General features: G+C 61.1%; 1 protein-coding gene across 7 annotated transcripts in view; it reads right to left on the minus strand.

Annotated features, from left to right (window-relative positions):
* Positions 1-6,254: 6,254 nt before the first annotated feature.
* Positions 6,255-19,793, minus strand: part of LOC136174189 (beta-galactosidase-1-like protein 2) — a 35,309-nt gene continuing 21,770 nt past the window's right edge. For 2 of the 7 annotated variants that reach the window (XM_065944162.1, XM_065944161.1), the window contains 12 exons: positions 18,448-18,532; positions 17,580-18,119; positions 17,003-17,083; positions 16,383-16,489; positions 15,722-15,871; positions 14,154-14,222; positions 13,681-13,768; positions 10,108-10,195; positions 9,672-9,783; positions 8,635-8,751; positions 8,474-8,537; positions 6,255-6,590 (listed from right to left, as the gene is read on the minus strand). In XM_065944162.1, coding sequence (XP_065800234.1) covers positions 6,583-6,590; positions 8,474-8,537; positions 8,635-8,751; positions 9,672-9,783; positions 10,108-10,195; positions 13,681-13,768; positions 14,154-14,222; positions 15,722-15,871; positions 16,383-16,489; positions 17,003-17,083; positions 17,580-18,119; positions 18,448-18,532 — 1,509 coding nt within the window. In that variant the 3' untranslated portion in view covers positions 6,255-6,582. Of the gene's footprint in view, positions 6,591-8,473; positions 8,538-8,634; positions 8,752-9,671; positions 9,784-10,107; positions 10,196-13,680; positions 13,769-14,088; positions 14,223-15,721; positions 15,872-15,964; positions 16,490-17,002; positions 17,084-17,579; positions 18,120-18,447; positions 18,533-19,793 lie in introns of those variants that run through there. The other 5 variants (XM_065944163.1, XM_065944166.1, XM_065944165.1 and 2 more) reach the window with 5 other exon arrangements.

Genomic DNA, 19,793 nt, shown 5'->3' on the forward strand with positions numbered 1-19,793 from the left:
AATGCAGCCGGGCTTCTTGTTTTAGATCTGGTATTCTGTGACCTTGGTATTCTCTCTCATTAATTCTACACAGTTGTTTTGAAAACCCAGTTCCACGGGACTTTCTAAAGCAGCAGTTACGTTAGGAATTCCCTGGTGGTCCAGTGGTTAGGACTCGACGCTTTCACTGCCGAGGGCCTGGGTACGATCCCTGGTCAGGGAACTAAGGTCCCACAAGACACATGGCCAGAAAAGAATAATAATAAATAAATAAAAGAATCTGGGATAGAAGAAACAGAGCTGAAAATTGAGGGAAAAGGATCTTTTAAAACAGAAACAGTCATGTTATCTGCAAATACAGTTTTTTTCCTTTCCAATCTCTTTTATTAATTCTTCTTATCCCATTGTGGTAGCGGGAGTTCCCAGTACTATGTTCAATAGAAGTGGTGAGAACCATCCTTACCTGTTTCCAGGGTTCGGGCAGCAAGCAGTTGTTTACCACTACGTGTAATAATGTTAAGTGGGGGGGGGGTATACATTGTTTATCAATTTGAAGTGGTTTCCTTATAGCCTCTGTCATAGGACACTCTAACAGAGCAAGTCTGTGACACTCGTGGAAAATACAGCAACACTTCTGCTCAGAAACATCTGACCTTCACAGTAAGAGGGGTAAACAGGAGTAAAGAGGGGTAAACCAGGGAAGTGTGGCTGAGAACCTGCCTGCCAGCGCAGGAGACACAGTTTGGCTCCCTGGTCCAGGAAGACACCACATGCTTACAACAACTAAGCCCGCGCCCCGGAGCCCAGGCACCCTAGAACCCACGCTTCGCAACAAAAGAAGCCACTGCCCCACAGCCAGGGGCAGACCCTAGCTCTGCTCCCTGCAGCCAGAGAAAGGCCGTGACAGCAGCGAAGGCCCTGCACAGCCAAAACCAAAATACAAGATGATTCTTTAAAAAAAAAAAAAAAAGAGGGGTAAATAAAAACGATTAAAATGTGTCAGGTCAATGCCTGAGAGGTTTTGTTTCCAAATTTGCTCACATTGGTCAAGCTTTGCTGCCAAATAATTTTAGAAGACACTTCAGGCTTTAGTGTTTGTGGGTGCAGAGATTACGGATAAGGGATTGTACGTGTGTAAGTGTTAGCTTTGTTCCTGGAACATTCATAGAGCTCTAGCTTCAAAAGGCCAAATGGACAGATCCTCCAATCTTGTTCCCTGAGCCAAGCAGTGGAAATAATCAAGGACAGACTCCACGTTCAGCAGCTAAGTAGAGAAATAAACTCAAAAGCAAGAGGAAGCAATGCCCAGCAGCCCAGAGGTCAGGAACCCCGACAGATGAAGTGCGTGGATCACACTCCAGGGGATGCCACTTGGAAGGGCCGCAGGGAGGGCCTGGGCCTCTAACCAAGGAGCGAGCCATGGAGAAAGGGCGGATCCCCAGGCCGGGGGTCGGATGGGGTGACGGCCGCAGTCGCAGCCTCAGGTGGGGCCCTTGGGCCCGGGGTGGGGGTGGGCCGGGGCCGTGGCCTCCCTGCCGCGCTGGCCCGCAGGGGATTCCTGCACTGGTTCTCTGTATCAGACTGTAAGTCCCCGCTTTGAGTTTCCACAGGTGGAAACCTGCGTTTGCACGTCCAGCCCGTGAGTGAGTCCGCGTGTTTGGTGTGTGTTGTCCCGGGCGTGCACCCTCTGCACGTGGCTGTGCCTTGCGTGCCTTGCCGCCCAGCAGTGTGGAGGCCGGCAGCACACACCACGTGGGCCCCTCGGTACGGAGGCACGGTAAGGGTTAAAGGGGACAAACTCACAAGAGGGAAGTAGCAAATTTACACAACCCCCCAAACTCTGATCACCCCGGGGCTTCAGCCAGGGGGTCAGTGTGCGCCCCGGCCCAACCTGGCAGCACCCCGTACAAGGGCCCCAGGTCGGAAGCCGTTCCGCGTCCACGTACGGAGGTTCCCCGTTTGAAGAAGTGACCATCTCAGGAAAAGCTCAGCCGACTCTCAGCTGAGATGAACCAAGCAGACGCGCGGAGGCCGTCCGTGCTCAGCCCTCCAAGGCGAGGTGGACGGAGCCTCCGGGCCACCCAGTCCCCCGGGTCAGGGCACTGCCAGGCCCCTGGGCTCACCCACTGTGCCAGCTCTCCCCACCTGTCCTGATATGTGCAGGGTGGTGATCCTGCCGAGAGTCAGACGACTGGTCTGGGACGCGTGGACATGACGAGGAGTTCTCGTGATGGGTCACCGCCTGGGACGCTGGTGGAGGCTGCCTGGGGCTGTCCGGCCCAGACGCACTGGAGGAGGGAGCGTTTCTCAGTCCCCGTCGGCCCCCTCCCACCTTCCATCCTCTGCCTTCGTTTGCTCAACCGCCTGAGACTGATCGTCCCCCCTGGGGCTGCACCAGTCTACCTACCCGTGGGTGAGTGTGTATACGTGCGCCCGCGTGTGTGTATGCACCACCTGCCTTCCTGTTTTCCAGGGCAGTGAGGTCCACAGTTACCGTACTCTTGTTACAAGGCACCTCCAGGCCAACGAGGGTGGCCGGGGACTGCCCAAGGCAGCCAGCGTCCAAGGCCTTCCGGGTGTCTTGGCTCTGTCCAAGCGCCAGCCAAGGCCTTTAGCGTCCAGTCCCGGGTGACGGGTAAGACGCTGGTGCCGGTCCACCGGGCTGGGTGAGTGTGCTAGTCTGCTCTTCGGCAGGAGCAGCCCGGAGGTCAGCCCGCCGTGAAGGCTGGCACCGCCGCTGCGACGCCTCGGAGGGCCCGCCCACCTCCACTCGAGCTGTTTCCCGGTGAAACAGGCACCTCTCCAGGCGCCGAGTCTCACAGGCAAGACCCCAGCCCACAGTTTACCGCATGTCTGTGTGCTCGGTCGCTCAGTCGTGTCTGATTCTTTATGACCCCACAGACCGTAGCCCGCCAGGCTCCTCTGTCCATGGGATTCTCCAGGCGAGAATACTGGAGTGGGTCACCATGTCCTTCTTCAGGGGATCTTCCCGACCCAGGGATTGAACTCAGGGCTCCTGCCTTGGCAGATGGGTTCTTTACCACTGAGCCACCAGTGAATCCCCAGTGATGTCTTAGGCAAAGGTATTAATAATCTGAGAGTGGGGAGAAGGTCCGCTGTGTGTGAAGTGATGCTGGCCTTTGCAGTCCGGGAGAGCTCATAGCAGGAGGCATCATTTTCATGTCATGATGGAACTCTTTGGAATTTCTCTCATAACACTGAAATTTTATTACAAGAGGACCTTTATCAGGATGAGAATGCTGGATTAGATAGTCATGACTTTCCTCACTATGAGGCAACCTGTCTTCCACGGTATCTCAGAAAAAAGACAAAGGCTTCACACCTGAAGGCACGGGGACAATGACCAGAGTTTATGGCCAAAGAGTGCAACAGGCCCTAAAGTGGAAATGTTCATCGCTGAGTCATATCCCCAAGGACTGTAGCCTGTCATACTCCTCCGTCCATGGGATTCTCCCAGCAAGAATATTGGAGTGGGTTGCCATTTCCCTCTCCAGGGATCTTCCTGACCCAGGGACAGAACTTGGGTCTCTTGCATTGCAGGCGGGTTCTTGATCATCTGAGCCACCAGGGAAACCCCAACAGGCCCTGAGGTGGCTGGAAACAGTAATTCTGTGAGATTGGTCTACTCTCTTCTGGATGACTTCCAAGGCTGCTGGCTGGAGGAGTCCACTGATAGTTGGCATCTGTCTAGCTAGCTAGCTGATAGTGGGTTTACTGTTTTTAAATGAATTAAGCAACGGATATTTACAATTTTTTAAAAACTTCACACTTCCATGATGCTGCATGCCTATCAAAACACCCCAGATGATTCCAAGGCTGACTTGTGCCCTAGGGCCTGAGATGGTTCTTGGGTTTTGGTATTTACATCTGGCACACTGGTGAGTAAAGTCCAAGTTACCGTGAAAGCATGGACGGCTGTGTCCTGTCGGCTCTGCGGTTGACCCGCCACACACCTAGGGTGAAGAGCCCCTGCCTTCATGGGCAGCAGCAACAGATGCTCTGCTGGCTCTGGGCACGCCCGGGACTGTTGTTGAACGTCATCCCTCCTTCCCAGAAGGTCCCGGTTCCCTCTCCTTTCCACGGGTTTCGGGAACAGCATAACATGAGGAAACGCCCTGCTTTGAGCTGAGGGACCCTTCGCACACGGCCGTGATGGAATTCAGGCGGTCTGCCCCCTGCCCTCTGCTGCTCTGCGCAGAGCTGCGTCTGCTCACCCCCGGGAACAGACATGAACATGATTTCAGAGGGCGGTGCTCCGACGGTTGGGGGACAAACGGCCAGCCCTGTCCCGGAACGCCACGAGCTCTCAGCCCAGCTCCACCCAGGGCGCCGTGGGCGCGCTTTTGGGAGGCTTTGGGAGGCGGGGAGCCCGCTGTAACCATGTGCACACGCAAGGGCCGTCACGGGCGGGGTTGGGGGAAACCCAGGCCTCCCCCTCCCCGAAGGACAGCAGGCCCCTGGGGTCATGCGCGCCGAGCCCTGGGGCCGCCCCGAAGCTGATGAGCGTTCTCTTCCCGCAGGCGGGCAGCGGAAATGAGCACTAGTCCACTTCCCGTCTGCATCTGAGTCAGTAAACTTGTTTCAAAGCGGGAGGCCAGAGCAAGGCTCCTACTGATAGAAACCGGCTGAGCTTCCCAAGTTGCAGAGGGGTCCCCCCTCCCGCCGGGCTCCTCTGGCAGGGGCTGGAGCGGAGAGCCCCTGTGAACGCGCCCTGGAGACGCCGGCACCTGCGCGGAGGCCACAGTCCCCTGCCAGGGCCCGCCTCCAGGCCTGCCCCGGAGGCCCTGAAACCAGGCCTCCTGAGATGCAAGGAGCGTTCAGTCCCCCTGCGGAGGTCTTCGGCACAGTCCAAGTGGGAATGTTGGGCGCCACTCCGTTCCGCTCACTGCAGTGACTCCTCCGCGCCTAACGCTGAGAGGGATCCCGAAGAAAGCCGCCCGCCGACCCCCACGGGCAGAGGAAGGCCGCTCATGTGTTCTGTTCACAAGTTACCGGTTTTCCGTGTAAGGCGCTGCCCTCGGTTATCAGGGGGAAACAGCACTGATGGCCCCGAAGGCCTCTTCCTGCAGGTCCCAGGCATGGGGAGAGGTCTCGGCCAGCCAGAGCGCGGCCACTGTGCCCGGAAGGGCCCGTGAAGAGGGAAGCGGGCCCGACGCCGATGGTGGGGCCACGCCGGCTGTCACCCCGGGGGTGGGTGCTCCTGGCACCCGGCGAACAGACGCCAAGCGTGCAGCCCGACAGCCTGGGGAGCACAGGGCGCCCACCCCGCAGCCACGAGGCCGGGAGGAGGGCTGCACGGGCTGAGGTCGTGCACGCGGGGGGCTGGGGTGCGGCCTCGGTCCAGCAACGCCCAAGGACCTGGGAGGCGCACGCATTCTGGGGGTGCGGCCCACCGCCCACCCGGGCCCTCTAGGGGTCTGTGCTGCACACCCGGGGGGGCCCATGGTGGGGAGAGCGGCGCGAGCAGCACGTCTGACCGTCTCGCTGGGTTCTCATGCCTGCACTTCTCGAGAGCGTGGGCGATGAGGGCAGCGCCCCCGACCGCCTTGGGCGGCAGGAGGCCTGGTCCGCGCCGGGCCGCTGCCTGGACACGCGGGGTGCAGGCTGAGCGCTCGCAACCCTGACTTTCTGGTCGACTGGGGCGGCGAGTGTAGCCCCCACCTGGCCTGACTGCGGCCACTCGGTCGGTGGCTCGGAACTCCTCAGCCGCCCACCGCACGGTGCCCACGCACCTCGTGGGGACCCCCTTTGTCCAGGGCCCATCTGTGCTGGAATCGGCAGGCCTTCCCTCTGCCTGCCCTTGCCGTGGTAGCAGGCTGCCCCACCCGAGTGTGGAGATGACTCTGGTGCTCCCGGCTGTGGCTCAGAGCGGGGCGTGTGCCCCAGGGGAACCCAGAGCAGGAGAGGAATCCAGGGGCGCTGGGAGTCAGGGGCCGGGGGAGGGGCGTGGAGTGGGAGGGGGGCAGGGGGAAGAGAGGGGCGCTGGGGGTGGGGGGCTGGGGGGTGGGATGGGTGGGGGGCTGGGGGATGGGAGGGGCGGGGGAGGGGGGGGAGGTACCCCGCAGACCAAGCCACCTGGAGTCTTGAGTCTCCATGAAGCAAGATTTCCATAGGAGTGTGGAAAAGCAATGATGGATGGAGTGAGACTTGGGGAGTTAAAGGAAAACCCTTTCTTAACACTGAAAATATAAAACATATGAACTGCCTGCCAGTCCCTCACTTAGCGTTCATATTTTATTTGATTTCTCAGGAAGACACCTGTTGTTCCAGATTCACATTTGTGGGGTCAAGGGCGCCGAGCATCTCTTCACCACTGTCCTCAGGGCCCCGCAGCTTTTATTACAGAAGCATGACAGAGGATTGGCTTTGGTCAGTTTGCTGTGTTTATTGTGCTCCGCTAACAGGGAAGCTGACTTATGCCAAAGGAGGAACGGGCCGGCTGGTGGGGAAGCAGACGGCAGACCCGGCAGGATCAGGCCTCACAGAGTGGAGTGGTCCCGGCAACCGAGGGGCCTGGGGGACTGACAGGCGCTCAGGGCTCTGAGACGGCTCAGCCCAACAACGGCCCAGTTAACGTCAGGCTCAGTACCCTGAGGAGGAGGGGCGGCCGGTCTGACATTGCTCTCAGTACCCTGAGGAGGAGGGGCGGCCATATGACATTGCTCTCAGTACCCTGAGAGGGAGGAGTGGGCGCTCTGACCTCAGTCTCAGTACCCTGAGGAGGAGGGGCGGCCATATGACATTGTTCTCAGTACCCTGAGAGGGAGGAGTGGGCGCTCTGACCTCAGTCTCAGTACCCTGAGGAGGAGGGGCGGCCGGTCTGACATTGCTCTCAGTACCCTGAGGAGGAGGGGCGGGTGGTCTGAACTCAGTCTCAGTACCCTGAGGAGGGGCAGCCATATGACCTCGGTCTCAGTACCCTGGGAAGAAGGGGCGGGCGGTCTGACCTCAGTCTCAGTACCCTGAGGAGGAGGGGCGGCTGGTCTGACATTGCTATCAGTACCCTGAGAGGGAGGAGTGGGCGCTCTGACCTCAGTCTCAGTACCCTGAGGAGGAGGGGCGGCCGGTCTGACATTGGTCTCAGTACCCTGAGGAGGAGGGGTGGGCGGTCTGACCTCGGTCTCAGTACCCTGGGAAGAAGGGGCGGGCGGTCTGACCTCGGTCTCAGTACCCTGAGAGGGAGGAGTGGGCACTCTGACCTCAGTCTCAGTACCCTGAGAGGGAGGGGCGGGTGGTCTGACATTGCCCTCAGTACCCTGAGAGGGAGGGGTGGGTGGTCTGACATTGCTCTCAGTACCCTGAGAGGGAGGAGTGGGCGCTCTGACCTCAGTCTCAGTACGCTGAGGAGGAGGGGCGGGTGGTCTGACATTGCTCTCAGTACCCTGAGAGGGAGGAGTGGGCGCTCTGACCTCAGTCTCAGTACCCTGAGGAGGAGGGGCAGGTGGTCTGACATTGCTCTCAGTACCCTGAGAGGGAGGAGTGGGCGCTCTGACCTCAGTCTCAGTACCCTGAGGAGGAGAGGCGGCTGGTCTGACATTGCTCTCAGTACCCTGAGAGGGAGGAGTGGGCGCTCTGACCTCAGTCTCAGTACCCTGAGGAGGAGGGGCGGCCATATGACATTGTTCTCAGTACCCTGAGAGGGAGGAGTGGGCGCTCTGACCTCAGTCTCAGTACCCTGAGGAGGAGGGGCGGGTGGTCTGACATTGCTCTCAGTACCCTGAGAGGGAGGAGTGGGCGCTCTGACCTCAGTCTCAGTACCCTGAGAGGGAGGGGCAGGTGGTCTGACATTGCTCTCAGTACCCTGAGAGGGAGGGGTGGGTGGTCTGACATTGCTCTCAGTACCCTGAGAGGGAGGGGTGGGTGGTCTGACATTGCTCTCAGTACCCTGAGAGGGAGGAGTGGGCGCTCTGACCTCAGTCTCAGTACCCTGAGGAGGAGGGGCGGGTGGTCTGACCTTAGTCTCAGTACCCTGAGGAGGAGGGGCTGCCGTATGACATTGGTCTCAGTACCCTGGGAAGGAGGGGCGGGCGGTCTGACCTCAGGCTCAGTACCCTGAGGAGGAGGGGCGGCCGGTCTGACATTGCTCTCAGTACCCTGAGAGGGAGGAGTGGGCGGTCTGACCTCAGTCTCAGTACCCTGAGGAGGAGGGGCGTGGTCTCCCTTGGCCCCGCCCCACCCTGGGGGAGCCGGGGGAGGAGGCGGCTCCGCTCTGGGGTCCGGGCAGAGGCAGCTCGGGCCTCCTGGCTGGGCCGCACGTCCCCCACCCTGTGACGGCCAGGAAGGGCCCAGGGGCCACGGCAGCAGGAGACACAGCAGACGTGGCCGTGAGCACCTCCGACAGGCCGGCAGGGGAGGGGCTGGGGCGGGTACAGCGTGACCGGGACCCAGGCCGCGTGCGCAGGTGCCCGGGGAGGCGGCAAGCTGCCGGAGCCGCTTAGGGGAGGAAGCCCCTTACCGGGAGGAAGCCCCTTACCCAGCCGGGAGACGTTGCTGAAGTAGATCAGCAGCGCAGACTTGAACTCCTCAAACACGATGATCTGCAGAGAGGCAGGGTGCCCCTGAGACACTCAGCCGAGGCTGGGCGGGGTGGGGTGAGCACGGCCGGGCGGGGAGAGGTGCAGAGCGGGAGGTCACCTCGTTTAACCCGGGCTTGAGCCAGGGTCCCGGGAGGTAAAGCGTTTCCTGGGGCCCGAGGTTCCAGTAGCGTCCCAGGTTCTGTCCGTTGATGAAGACCACTCCTTTCGTCCAGCCCTGGAAGACATTGATGCAGAGTTGCAGGACACACACGCACGACACAGGTTGCGGCCACAGCCACACCCAGACACACACACACACACACACACACACGATGCAGGTTGCGGCCACATCCACACTCAGACACACACACACACACACACGACGCAGGTTGCGGCCACAGCCACACCCAGACACACACACACACACACACACACACACGACGCAGGTTGCGGCCACAGCCACACCCAGACACACACACACACACACACGCACGACGCAGGTTGCGGCCACAGCCACACCCAGACACACACACACACACACGCACGACGCAGGTTGCGGCCACAGCCACACCCAGACACACACACACACACGCACGACGCAGGTTGCGGCCACAGCCACACCCAGACACACACACACACACACACACACACGGCGCAGGTTGCGGCCACAGCCACACCCAGACACACACACACACACACGCACGACACAGGTTGCGGCCACAGCCACACCCAGACACACACACACACACACACGACGCAGGTTGCGGCCACAGCCACACCCAGACACACACACACACACACGCACGACGCAGGTTGCGGCCACAGCCACACTCAGCACGCAGGCCCAGCTGCGGCCCTCGAGGGGTAGTGACCTGGAGGCTCTGCGCTGTTGCCCCCGCCCGGCCTTGGCTCCTGCTCTGCGCCCCCAGGAGGGAGGCACTGGGTTCCAACTTGCCTTCCATGCGCACCCACCTCAGGGCCCCACCACGTCCGCACTGCTGCCCCCCATCCCAGGACACAGGGTGGCAGGCAGCTTGGGCACGTTTCTTTGGCTTCCCTCCCCACCCTGAGTCAACACCAGGCGGCCGTGGGGTGGCGAAGGTATCCTGGGACAGAAGCTTGGCGGCGGACACAGCTGGGAAGAACACCACTCACCCGCAGGCTCATGAAGGTGTCCTTGGGTTGACTGCCGACTCTCAGGAGGGCAAGGAAGAATGCAGGGCCCTCAGCGTGGAGAAAGCTGGGCTTCCAGATGTTGGGAAGTTTCCTAGGGAGAGTCAGTCCAGTGGACAGGTTACACCCTCCTTGACAGCATGTCAGCTGTGCCTTCGGAGGGCTGTCTCCTCCCTGCTGAGTCCAGTGTCCCCTCCAATGGCCCATTTGGGGTCCACAACACAGCAATGAGACAGCAGACCAAGGCCGGGGAGTGGGGGCAGTGACCACTCTGTCCTGGACAATTAGGAGGCTTGGGGTCACTTTCTTCAGTGTTCTGGGTCTCTGCCTCTTGTATGAACACAAACAGGTCTGGCTGGCTGGTCTCTGGTCTCCCCATCTGCGATCAGGCGCCTAGAGCCAGTGGTTGGGCACCCACCTCTGTATGAATTTATTCTGCATCTCCAGGCTGTAGATTTTAAATTTTCTCAGTGGAGAACTGTTTAGATAGATGTTCCCAGTAAGACCTGCAGAAGAGGGGGAAGAGGACACCGAGGCAGAGCAGCTGCAGAGAAGTGCCCCTGGCCCCCTGAAGGAGAATGGAGGAAGTTAGGGGAGGCTGGAGAGGATGGAGGAGGCCAGGGAGGATGAGGAGGATGGAGGAGGCCAGGGAGGATGGAGGAGGTCAGGGGAGGATGGAGGAGGTCAGGGGAGGATGGAGGAGGCCAGGGAGGATGGAGGAGGTCAGGGGAGGATGGAGGAGGTCAGGGGAGGATGAGGAGGATGGAAGAGGCCAGAGGAGGATGGAGGAGGTCAGGGGAGGATGAGGAGGATGGAAGAGGTCAGGGGAGGATGGAGGAGGTCAGGGGAGGATGGAGGAGGCCAGGGAGGATGGAGGAGATTAGGGAGGACGGAGGAGGCCACGGGAGGATGAGGAGGATGGAGGAGGCCAGGTGAGGATGGAGGAGGTCAGGGGAGGGTGGAGGAGGTCAGGGGAGGATGAGGAGGATGGAAGAGGCCAGAGGAGGATGGAGGAGGTCAGGGGAGGATGGAGGAGGTCAGGGGAGGATGAGGAGGATGGAAGAGGCCAGAGGAGGATGGAGGAGGTCAGGGGAGGATGAGGAGGATGGAAGAGGTCAGGGGAGGATGGAGGAGGTCAGGGGAGGATGAGGAGGATGGAAGAGGTCAGGGGAGGATGGAGGAGGCCAGGGAGGATGGAGGAGATTAGGGAGGATGGAGGAGGCCAGGGGAGGATGGAGGAGGTCAGGGGAGGATGGAGGAGGTCAGGGGAGGGTGGAGGAGGTCAGGGGAGGATGAGGAGGATGGAAGAGGCCAGAGGAGGATGGAGGAGGTCAGGGGAGGATGGAGGAGGTCAGGGGAGGATGGAGGAGGTCAGGGGAGGATGAGGAGGATGGAAGAGGTCAGGGGAGGATGGAGGAGATTAGGGAGGATGGAGGAGGCCAGGGGAGGATGGGGAGGACAGAGGAGATTGGGGAAGATGGAGGAGGCCAGGGAGGATGGAGGAGGTCAGGGGAGGATGGAGGAGGTCAGGGGAGGATGAGGAGGATGGAAGAGGCCAGAGGAGGATGGAGGAGGTCAGGGGAGGATGGAGGAGGTCAGGGGAGGATGGAGGAGATTAGGAAGGAGGGAGGAGGCCAGGGGAGGATGAGGAGGATGGAGGAGGCCAGGGAGGATGGAGGAGGTCAGGGGAGGATGGAGGAGATTAGGGAGGATGGAGGAGGCCAGGGGAGGATGAGGAGGATGGAGGAGGCCAGGGAGGATGGAGGAGGTCAGGGGAGGATAGAGGAGGTCAGGGGAGGATGGAGGAGATTAGGGAGGAGGGAGGAGGCCAGGGGAGGATGAGGAGGTCAGGGGAGGATGAGGAGGATGGAGGAGGCCAGGGAGGATGGAGGAGGCCAGGGGAGGATGAGGAGGATGGAGGAGGCCAGAGGAGGATGAGGAGGATGGAGGAGGCCAGGGGAGGATGGAGGAGGTCAGGGGAGGATGGAGGAGGCCAAGGGAGAATGGGGGGGGGACAGAGGAGATCAGGGAGGATGGAGGGGGCCAGGGGAGGATGGAGGAGGTCAGGGGAGGATGGAGGAGATTAGGGAGGATGGAGGAGGCCAGGGGAGGATGGAGGAGATCAGGGGAGGATGGAGGAGATTAGCGAGGATGGAGTAGGCCAGGGGAGGATGGAGGAGGTCAGGGAGGATGGAGGAGGCCAGGGGAGGATGAAGGAGGCCAGGGGAGGATGGAGGAGATTAGGGAGGACGGAGGAGGCCAGGGGAGGATGAGGAGGATGGAGGAGGTCAGGGAAGGATGGAGGAGATTAGCGAGGATGGAGTAGGCCAGGGGAGGATGGAGGAGGTCAGGGAGGATGGAGGAGGCCAGGGGAGGATGGAGGAGGTCAGGGGAGGATGGAGGAGATTAGCGAGGATGGAGTAGGCCAGGGGAGGATGGAGGAGGTCAGGGAGGATGGAGGAGGCCAGGGGAGGATGGAGGAGGCCAGGGGAGGATGGAGAAGATTAGGGGGGATGGAGGAGGCTAGGGGAGGATGGAGGAGGTCAGGGGAGGATGGAGGAGGTCAGGGGAGGATGGAGGAGATTAGGGAGGATGGAGGAGGCCAGGGGAAGATGGAGGAGGTCAGGGGAGGATGGGGAGAATGGAGGAGGCCAGGTGGGATGAAGAAAGCCCGGGGAGGATGGAGGAGGCCAAGGGAGAATGGGGAGGACAGAGGAGATCAGGGAGGATGGAGGGGGCCAGGGGAGGATGGAGGAGGTCAGGGGAGGATGGAGGAGATTAGGGAGGATGGTGGAGGCCAGGGGAAGATGGAGGAGGTCAGGGGAGGATGGAGGAGGCCAGGGGGGATGAAGAAAGCCAGGGGAGGATGAAAGAGGCCAGGGGAGGATGGGGAGGACAGAGGAGATCAGGGAGGATGGAGGATGCCAGGGGAGGATGGGGAGGACAGAGGAGATCAGGGAGGATGGAGGAGGCCAGGGGAGGATGGGGAGGACAGAGGAGATCAGGGAGGATGGAGGGGGCCAGGGGAGGATGGAGGAGGTCAGGGGAGGATGGAGGAGATTAGGGAGGATGGAGGAGGCCAGGGGAGGATGGAGGAGGTCAGGGGAGGATGGAGGAGATTAGGGAGGATGGAGGAGGCTAGGGGAAGATGGAGGAGGTCAGGGGAGGATGGGGAAGATGGAGGAGGCCAGGGGGGATGAAGAAAGCCAGGGGAGGATGAACGAGGCCAGGGGAGGATGGGGAGGACAGAGGAGATCAGGGAGGATGGAGGAGGCCAGGGGAGGATGGGGAGGATTAAAGGGATCAGGGGAGGATGGAGGAGGCAGGGGAGGGTGAAGGAGGTCAGGGAGGATGGGGAGGATGGAGGAGGCCAGGGAAGGATGGAGGAGGATGGGGAGGATGGAGAAGGCCAGGGGAGACTGGGGAGGATGAAAGGGGTCAGGGGAGGATGGAGGGGTCAGGGGAGGATGGAGGAGGCAGGGGAGGGTGGAGGAGGTCAAGGGAGGATGAGGAGGACGGAGGAGGTCAGGGACGATGGGGAGGCTGGAGGAGGCCAGGGGAGGACGGAGGAGGATGGGGAGGATGGAGGAGGCCAGGGGAGGACGGAGGAGGATGGGGAGACTGGAGGAGGCCAGGGGAGGGGGAGGATGGGGAGGCTGAAGGCAGCCAGGACACAGGCTTGGGCTCCAGGGAGGGACAGTCAGCGCTCCCAGGGCAGCACTTGGCCCACTTTGTTCTCCAAGGGTGTTTCTGCAGCCTCCTCCCGGAAGAGGCAGGGCACTCTGCACGCTCAGTGCTGGGAGAGCACCTTCAGGGGAGCCTGGAGCAGGACGTGACCCTCCTCCCCTTGAAGCCCATTCTGTCATGCTCCCGGCCGGGCCTCTCACTGACCAGGAACCCTCGACACTTCCAAACCGTGATCCCGGTCACGGCTGCCCAGGCTGGGGAAGCACCCCAGGAGTGCCCTGGCGCCTCCTCTGCCGGGGCCCACCTTTCCTCTCCTGGTTCATGCTGGTCCCGGAGGCAAGCCGTCCTTGGTTCTCCACCAGGATCCTCAGCGTCAGGAACTCCTTGTGATGCTGCCCAACACACACCAGCTGGTGGGGGGCGGCACTCAGGCCTCTTCTGGAGACCACTGGGGCCCCCCCAAGACTGGGACGATCTCGGAAACTGGGGGCTGTCAGAGGGTGGGGCTTGGCACCCCAGACCTCAGCTCCGGACCAGGCAAACCCTGAAGCTCCTCCTCCACCCTCCTCCCATACTGGGCCTGCTGAGAAATGAAGAGTCATTGAACAGTCTACTGGAGACTCTTCTGAGGCTGGTGATCAACGCAGAGCTTTCTGAGCAGCAAACACCCAGGGTGGGACAGTCCTGCCCGCCCCCCAAGGAGCGCACGGCTCAGCCCTGCAGGGCCTCTGCGAGGAAGCCCAGGGCTCCGGGGGGCTGGAACCATGGGGTATGTACGTCATTGTGAAGAATCAGCCTTTGATGCGTGTCATCCAGGACTCCTATATACTTGTCATCCAGAAACACCTGCCAAAGAGAGCGGGCAAGACTGTGGGGTGCAGATATGGCAGGAGGGGGTGAGGTGCCAGGGTCCCAGGGGAGGACTACGTCTGCTTCCGGGAAGGCGGCCAGCTGACGCCGGTCCACAGAAAGGGGACACTGAAGGCAGCTTGGCCCAGGGGCCTGAGGAGAGCCCAGGGCCCCTGCGGGGGCCCGCGGGGACCAGGGGAGGGGCGGAGGGTGGCGGACACCACGGCGCACATGCCTCCAGGGCAGAGTCCCGTGACTGCGTCCCACCCCCACCACTGCCCACCGTGCTGTGCCCGCCCCCGACGCCCCGCAAGGCTGCTCGAGCCCGCGGGACGCAGAAGGGCCCACAAAGGGCACGGCAGAGGGTCTGAGTTAGGTCGCAACTTCCCGAAAGGAACTGACTAGGAGACCGTACAAATCAAGATCCACGAGGATCCAAAATGTCAGTAGTATGCAGAACAGAGGATTCACATTTTACGCTTACTAGGGTCCCAAGACAAGAGCCACAGGCTCGACAGTCCCTGCTCGAGTGACCGCCGCCGAGTGCCTAGAGGTCTGCCCGCAGCAGCGGTGGCCGCAGCGCACACACAGCCCAGCCCGGAGACGCGCGCAGGGCTGAGGAGGACACAGCCGCCCTGCGCGCGCGGGCGGCGGGGGCTGTTCCCAGACCCAGGGCCGCGATGGGAGAGTGGCTGGGAGGGCCGGGGAGTGGGGGCAGTCAGGACGGGACTGGCCCTCGGGAAGGAGCTCGGGGGCCCCACGAGGTGGGGACAGTGAGCCCTCTGAGGCAGGAAGGTCGGGAACGGGGTCTGATGGCCGTGCCGCAGAATTCTAAGACCACGCGCGACAGCCTGGGTTTGCAAAGAGCAGCCAAGTGATGCGGCTCCACAGGGACCCAGCAGACAAGGCGAGGGGGAGGCCCGGGCGGGGTGGCCACAGCTTGGGTGCGGGGCTGCGGCTGCGGTTCCTCTAAGAAGCTCACGATGGGTTTGGACATGATGAGTCGGGGAAGCCACAGGAGCGTACACCCGAGTGAAGACACGCATTCAGCAAACAGCAGGGAATGAGGGTCTGCAGCTAAGAGGCCACGATGAGTGCAGGGGGACACAGAGGCTGGGATGACGGGACCATAAGGGGCGGGAGGAGCCTGGAACAGCCCCTGCGTGGGGCGGGCAGGAGGGGCCCCAGCGCCCAGAGCCCCTCTTTTCTGGGCAAGGTCACTGCACCTCTCTGCGGCTTCCTCACTGGTAACAGGTATCTTAGATGGGTGTTTCGAGAACTAAACGCGCACCCCCCCAGGACACCCAGTACCTTACACCTGTGAGAGCAGTGGCTTACATATGAACACCAAGCAAGTCACCGAAGGGACCAGAGGCAGACACGAGGGCGGCTGTCCACCGGTCAGGACGAGGCCTGCCTGCCGTCCAGACATTCAGCCACACAGGCAGGGTCTTGCCAGCAGAGAAGGGCTCCCTCTGCCCGCCCCCGCCCCTTACCTGGCCCCGATCCTTCACATGGCCATCCGAGTTTAGGACGCCTCCTTCGGTGATGATGGTCTCATAAAGTATGTACCCAGTAGACTGGCCGTTCCCTTGGTTCACCGACAGCTGTTCCATGGAGAGCGGCCCCATGGACCTCACGGGCTGCTGCAGAGATGGGAGTGGAAACCAGGCTGGGGGCGGCCTCATCACAGGCCAGGAAGCTCAGGGGGCACGGGGCCAAGTGAGCCCCTGCGATGATGAGTCTGCAGCAGCCGCTTGGCGCTCCGCTCTGCAGTGACCGAAGCGGGGGGGGTCCCTTAGGGAGGGGACAGATGCATTGGGCTCCCGCGTGGTTCAGAGGTAAAGAACCTGCCGGCAGTGCGGCAGACTCAGGAGGTTCCATCTCTGGGTCAGGAAGATTCCCTGGAGGAGGAAATGGCAACCCACTCCACTACTCTTGCCTGGAAAATCCCACGGACAGAGGAGCCTGACTGGCGGCAGTCCACGGGGGTTGCAAAGAGTCGGAGACGACTGAGCGACTTAGCAACAATCTAGGTCTCCTAATCTGAACTGTAGGAGTAGAAGGGACTGAAACTGCGAAGATTGCTCTCTGTGCCCTGTGTTCATTACCTCCCCCGCCGAGTCCTGAGCTCACGTCCATGCGCAGGGCACTCACGTCATCCTGGTGAATCAGGGTGTCCCACAAGGATATGAAGTGACCTGCGGCCAGGGGAGCGTATGTGTCCTTAGGCTTGCAGTCTCGCTGCCGGAAGCTGGGAACCTCTGCAAACCACAAGCAGGAGGCTGGCTCCTTCCCCAGCCCCGTCCAAGGCTGCAGCGCCCTCTGCTGCCCCCGGCCAGCCTGCCCAGCACCACGGAGGGTCCACAGGGGCAGGGACCACGGGAGGAAGTCCTCCTGCACCCAGAGGCCTGGCCCGTGCGCCCTGCTGTCCCGGAAATGGAGGCGGCCGGCACCTCGGCCTCCCCGGGGCCAGCTGTCTCAGCCCTGCTGCTCAGAATCTCCTGAAAGCCAGCGGGGGAACACGCGTGCTCAGATTCTGCCCCCTGTCCCCCCTTCCACCCAGATATGCGCATCTCATGGCTCTGGGGAGGGCCTGGCCCCTCTAGTTCCCACCGATGGCGGGGCTGGGGGACCGTGTCTCATGCAGCCTGACTCCCCGGCCCCCTGAGGATAAAACGTGCTGGGGCGAGCTGGACTCGCCCCAGGACCACGTCTGCAGCTCTCCCCCCACCCGCCCCCACAGCCCAGAGCCCCCTGGAGGGCGGGGAGGGCACCTGCGTCAGGGTGGAAAAGTTTCTGGAATACGAGATACTCGGGTGTGTAGTCTCCATCCTCTGTCAGCAGCGCCCCGTAGTCTGAGAACAGAAGCAAATCTGTCACCTTCCCCAAAAGGTCCAGCCTCCGGAGGGGCGTCAGCACTTGCTGCTGACACAGCCGCTCTGGGAGGGAGAGCTTGAGGCAGGAAGGTGCCCAATGCCGCTCCCCACGATCCCCCGGGAGGGGCAGATGGCAGCCCCAGGGGTTCAGAAGCCCAGGCTGGAGCCCGGTGCAGGGACCTGGAGGCTTCCAACCAGACCCCTTCCCCTCTCTCACCCTCGCTGCCTGCTTGGTGTCTGAGCAGAGTCGCAGACGGGGGGAGACCTAGTCACCACACCCAACACCCGGGATAGGGGGATCAAGGGAATGGGTTTCACAGTGAGCCCGGAAGAACAAAGGCTTGTGGAGTGAATCTGAGTCAGTTGAGCTAAGATGGATGTATCTAGAGCCTGTTATAGAGAGTGAAGTAAGTCAGAAGGACAAAAATAGATATTATATGTTAATGCACACACGTGGAACCTAGAGAAATGGTACCGATGAGCCTAGCCACAGGAGGAACAGAGATGCAGACGCAGAGAACGGCTGTGCGGGCGTCCAGGCGGGAAGGGAGGCTGGGCGGGCTGAGAGCCGCGTCTCCACAGACAGGACCGTGGGTAGGACCGTGGCTCGTGGGAAGGTGCGTCTCGCACTGGGAGCTCAGGCAGCACTGAGTGCCCACCTGGAGGGTGGATACCTGGGGCTGATTCACTGCTGGATGGCGGAAACCAACACAGCACTGAAAAGCAATCATCCGCCAATGAAAGCTAAGGTTTTTACAAAGGCTGCGCGGTGGATGGACAGAGCTAAGCTCCCAGCGTCTCTGCTGGCAAAGGCCCCGACGGAGACCGCAGAGGCGGGGCAGCTGCAGGCAGACGCACGGGGCCCACTGGTACTTGCCGTAGCTGGTGACCATAGGGAGGCGATGGCCGCGGAACGCGGCCCCGCCCATGAAGCCGAAGTTGGTGCCGCCATGGAACATGTAGAAGTTGAGGGAGAACCTGAGCTGCAGCATCTCCCGGGCTTCATGCATCAGCACTGCAGGGGGCAGGGAGGGGGGAGCAGAGCCTCGGAGACTTCAGGACCGCACATGGGGGGTGGGGAGGGGCAGGGGAGGGGGGCAGGCAAGAGGGAGAGGAGCCTCGGGGATGTCAGGACTGTTAGGGGAGCCTCCAGTGACCTCAGGAACGTACGTGGGAGGTGGGGGAGGGAGGGAGGGGGAGGGGAGGAGGGGCGCAGACACAGCACACAGGATCCGCCTGCCCCATCGACCTCAGGGACTTCAATCAGCCGACAGGAGGCAGGCCAGCGCCCTTGGAGTCCCGCCGACACCCACCCTCGGAGAAAAGGGCGACATGCGACTCACTATGCAGGTCCAGAGTGTTTCGAGAAGTGCCCCATCCGTCCAGAGACCTGGCGGTGTACACCATCATCATGACCGGGCCGGGGCCCTGTGGAAGCAGAGCGTCCACGCATTCGAGCCGGCTGGTCACCCGGCCCGCCTCACCGCGGGCATCCTCATGGCCCCTCACTGCTCTCACAGCGCACGCCCCACCTGGCCTGCCTCTCGTGGTCTCACTGTTCCAGCTTTGGAGAAATCAATGGCCGTGGCCACCTTAAGTTTCCAGAACAGCAGAATCTCTTCATCCCCTGATCCAACCCCATAGGGAAGCAGCTGACACAGAGAAGGCAGTGAAGATGTCAAGAACCAACTGCCAACAATGCAAGCCCAGTGAGAATCCCACACAATCCCCGGCTCCTGCTCTGCCCTTGGCCAGCCAGAGCCATCCCGAGGCCCGAGGTCAGAGGCCCTCCTCCGTCCCAGGCCTTCAGGACCCACGACCTCCACATTCAGGCTCACACACTCCACAGCTAAAAGTCAACGCTGCTCCGTCGAGTTCTGAAAGTTAATGCAGCCTTGGAACGTCTGCTCTCAGCGCGGGGACCCCAGCCCCCAGCCCCCTGTAGCATTCACATTCCTGCCTAAGCTGATGAATGCTTCAAAGAAAGACAAAAAGAATTAAACTAACAAAACCACTGCCAAGTTTGTGCACCACAAAATCACGTGAACTTTTCATTCATTTCTGCCTGGCATTCTGTAATTTAACATTTTAAAAATATTCTACTGAATTCCAGAGATAATGTGCTCACTCCTTTAAGACTGACAAGCTTCCCAGGTGGTGCCAGAGGAAAAGAACCCGCCTGCCAAAACTGGAGACACAAAAGTCATGGTTCGATCCCTGGGTCAAGAGGATCCCCTGGAGGAGGGCATGGCAACCCACTCCAGGGTTCGTGCCTGGAGAATCGCACGGACAGAGGAGCCTGGTGAGCCGCAGAGCTGGACACGGCTGAGCACACGCACACAGATGGGAGCTGTGCATCTTAAGCCCCTGCAGCTTCCTTCCTCGCAGCCCCGCAGGACCCCACGACACACATCCTCAGGTCGGGAAGGATCTGTGACGTGAGGGCTCCAGTCATCACCTCATCCCCAGGTGGCCACTGCCCCCTGCGGACACCCTGCCTTTTCACGTGCTGGCAGATTCATCACCAGACAGTATATTCCATTTCTGGAGAATTCAGATTGTGAGAAAGTACAACGCATACATGCAGCCAATAAACGTTTTGTTATTCCTTTAACCCGCTGAAATTAATTCTGTTCCCTAGTACCAGAAAGAATTTCCCCTGCTCCGTGAAAATGCTCCAAAATTTTGT

The sequence above is a fragment of the Muntiacus reevesi genome, chromosome 9 (genome assembly GCF_963930625.1).
Source record: "Muntiacus reevesi chromosome 9, mMunRee1.1, whole genome shotgun sequence".
Taxonomy (NCBI): domain Eukaryota; kingdom Metazoa; phylum Chordata; class Mammalia; order Artiodactyla; family Cervidae; genus Muntiacus; species Muntiacus reevesi.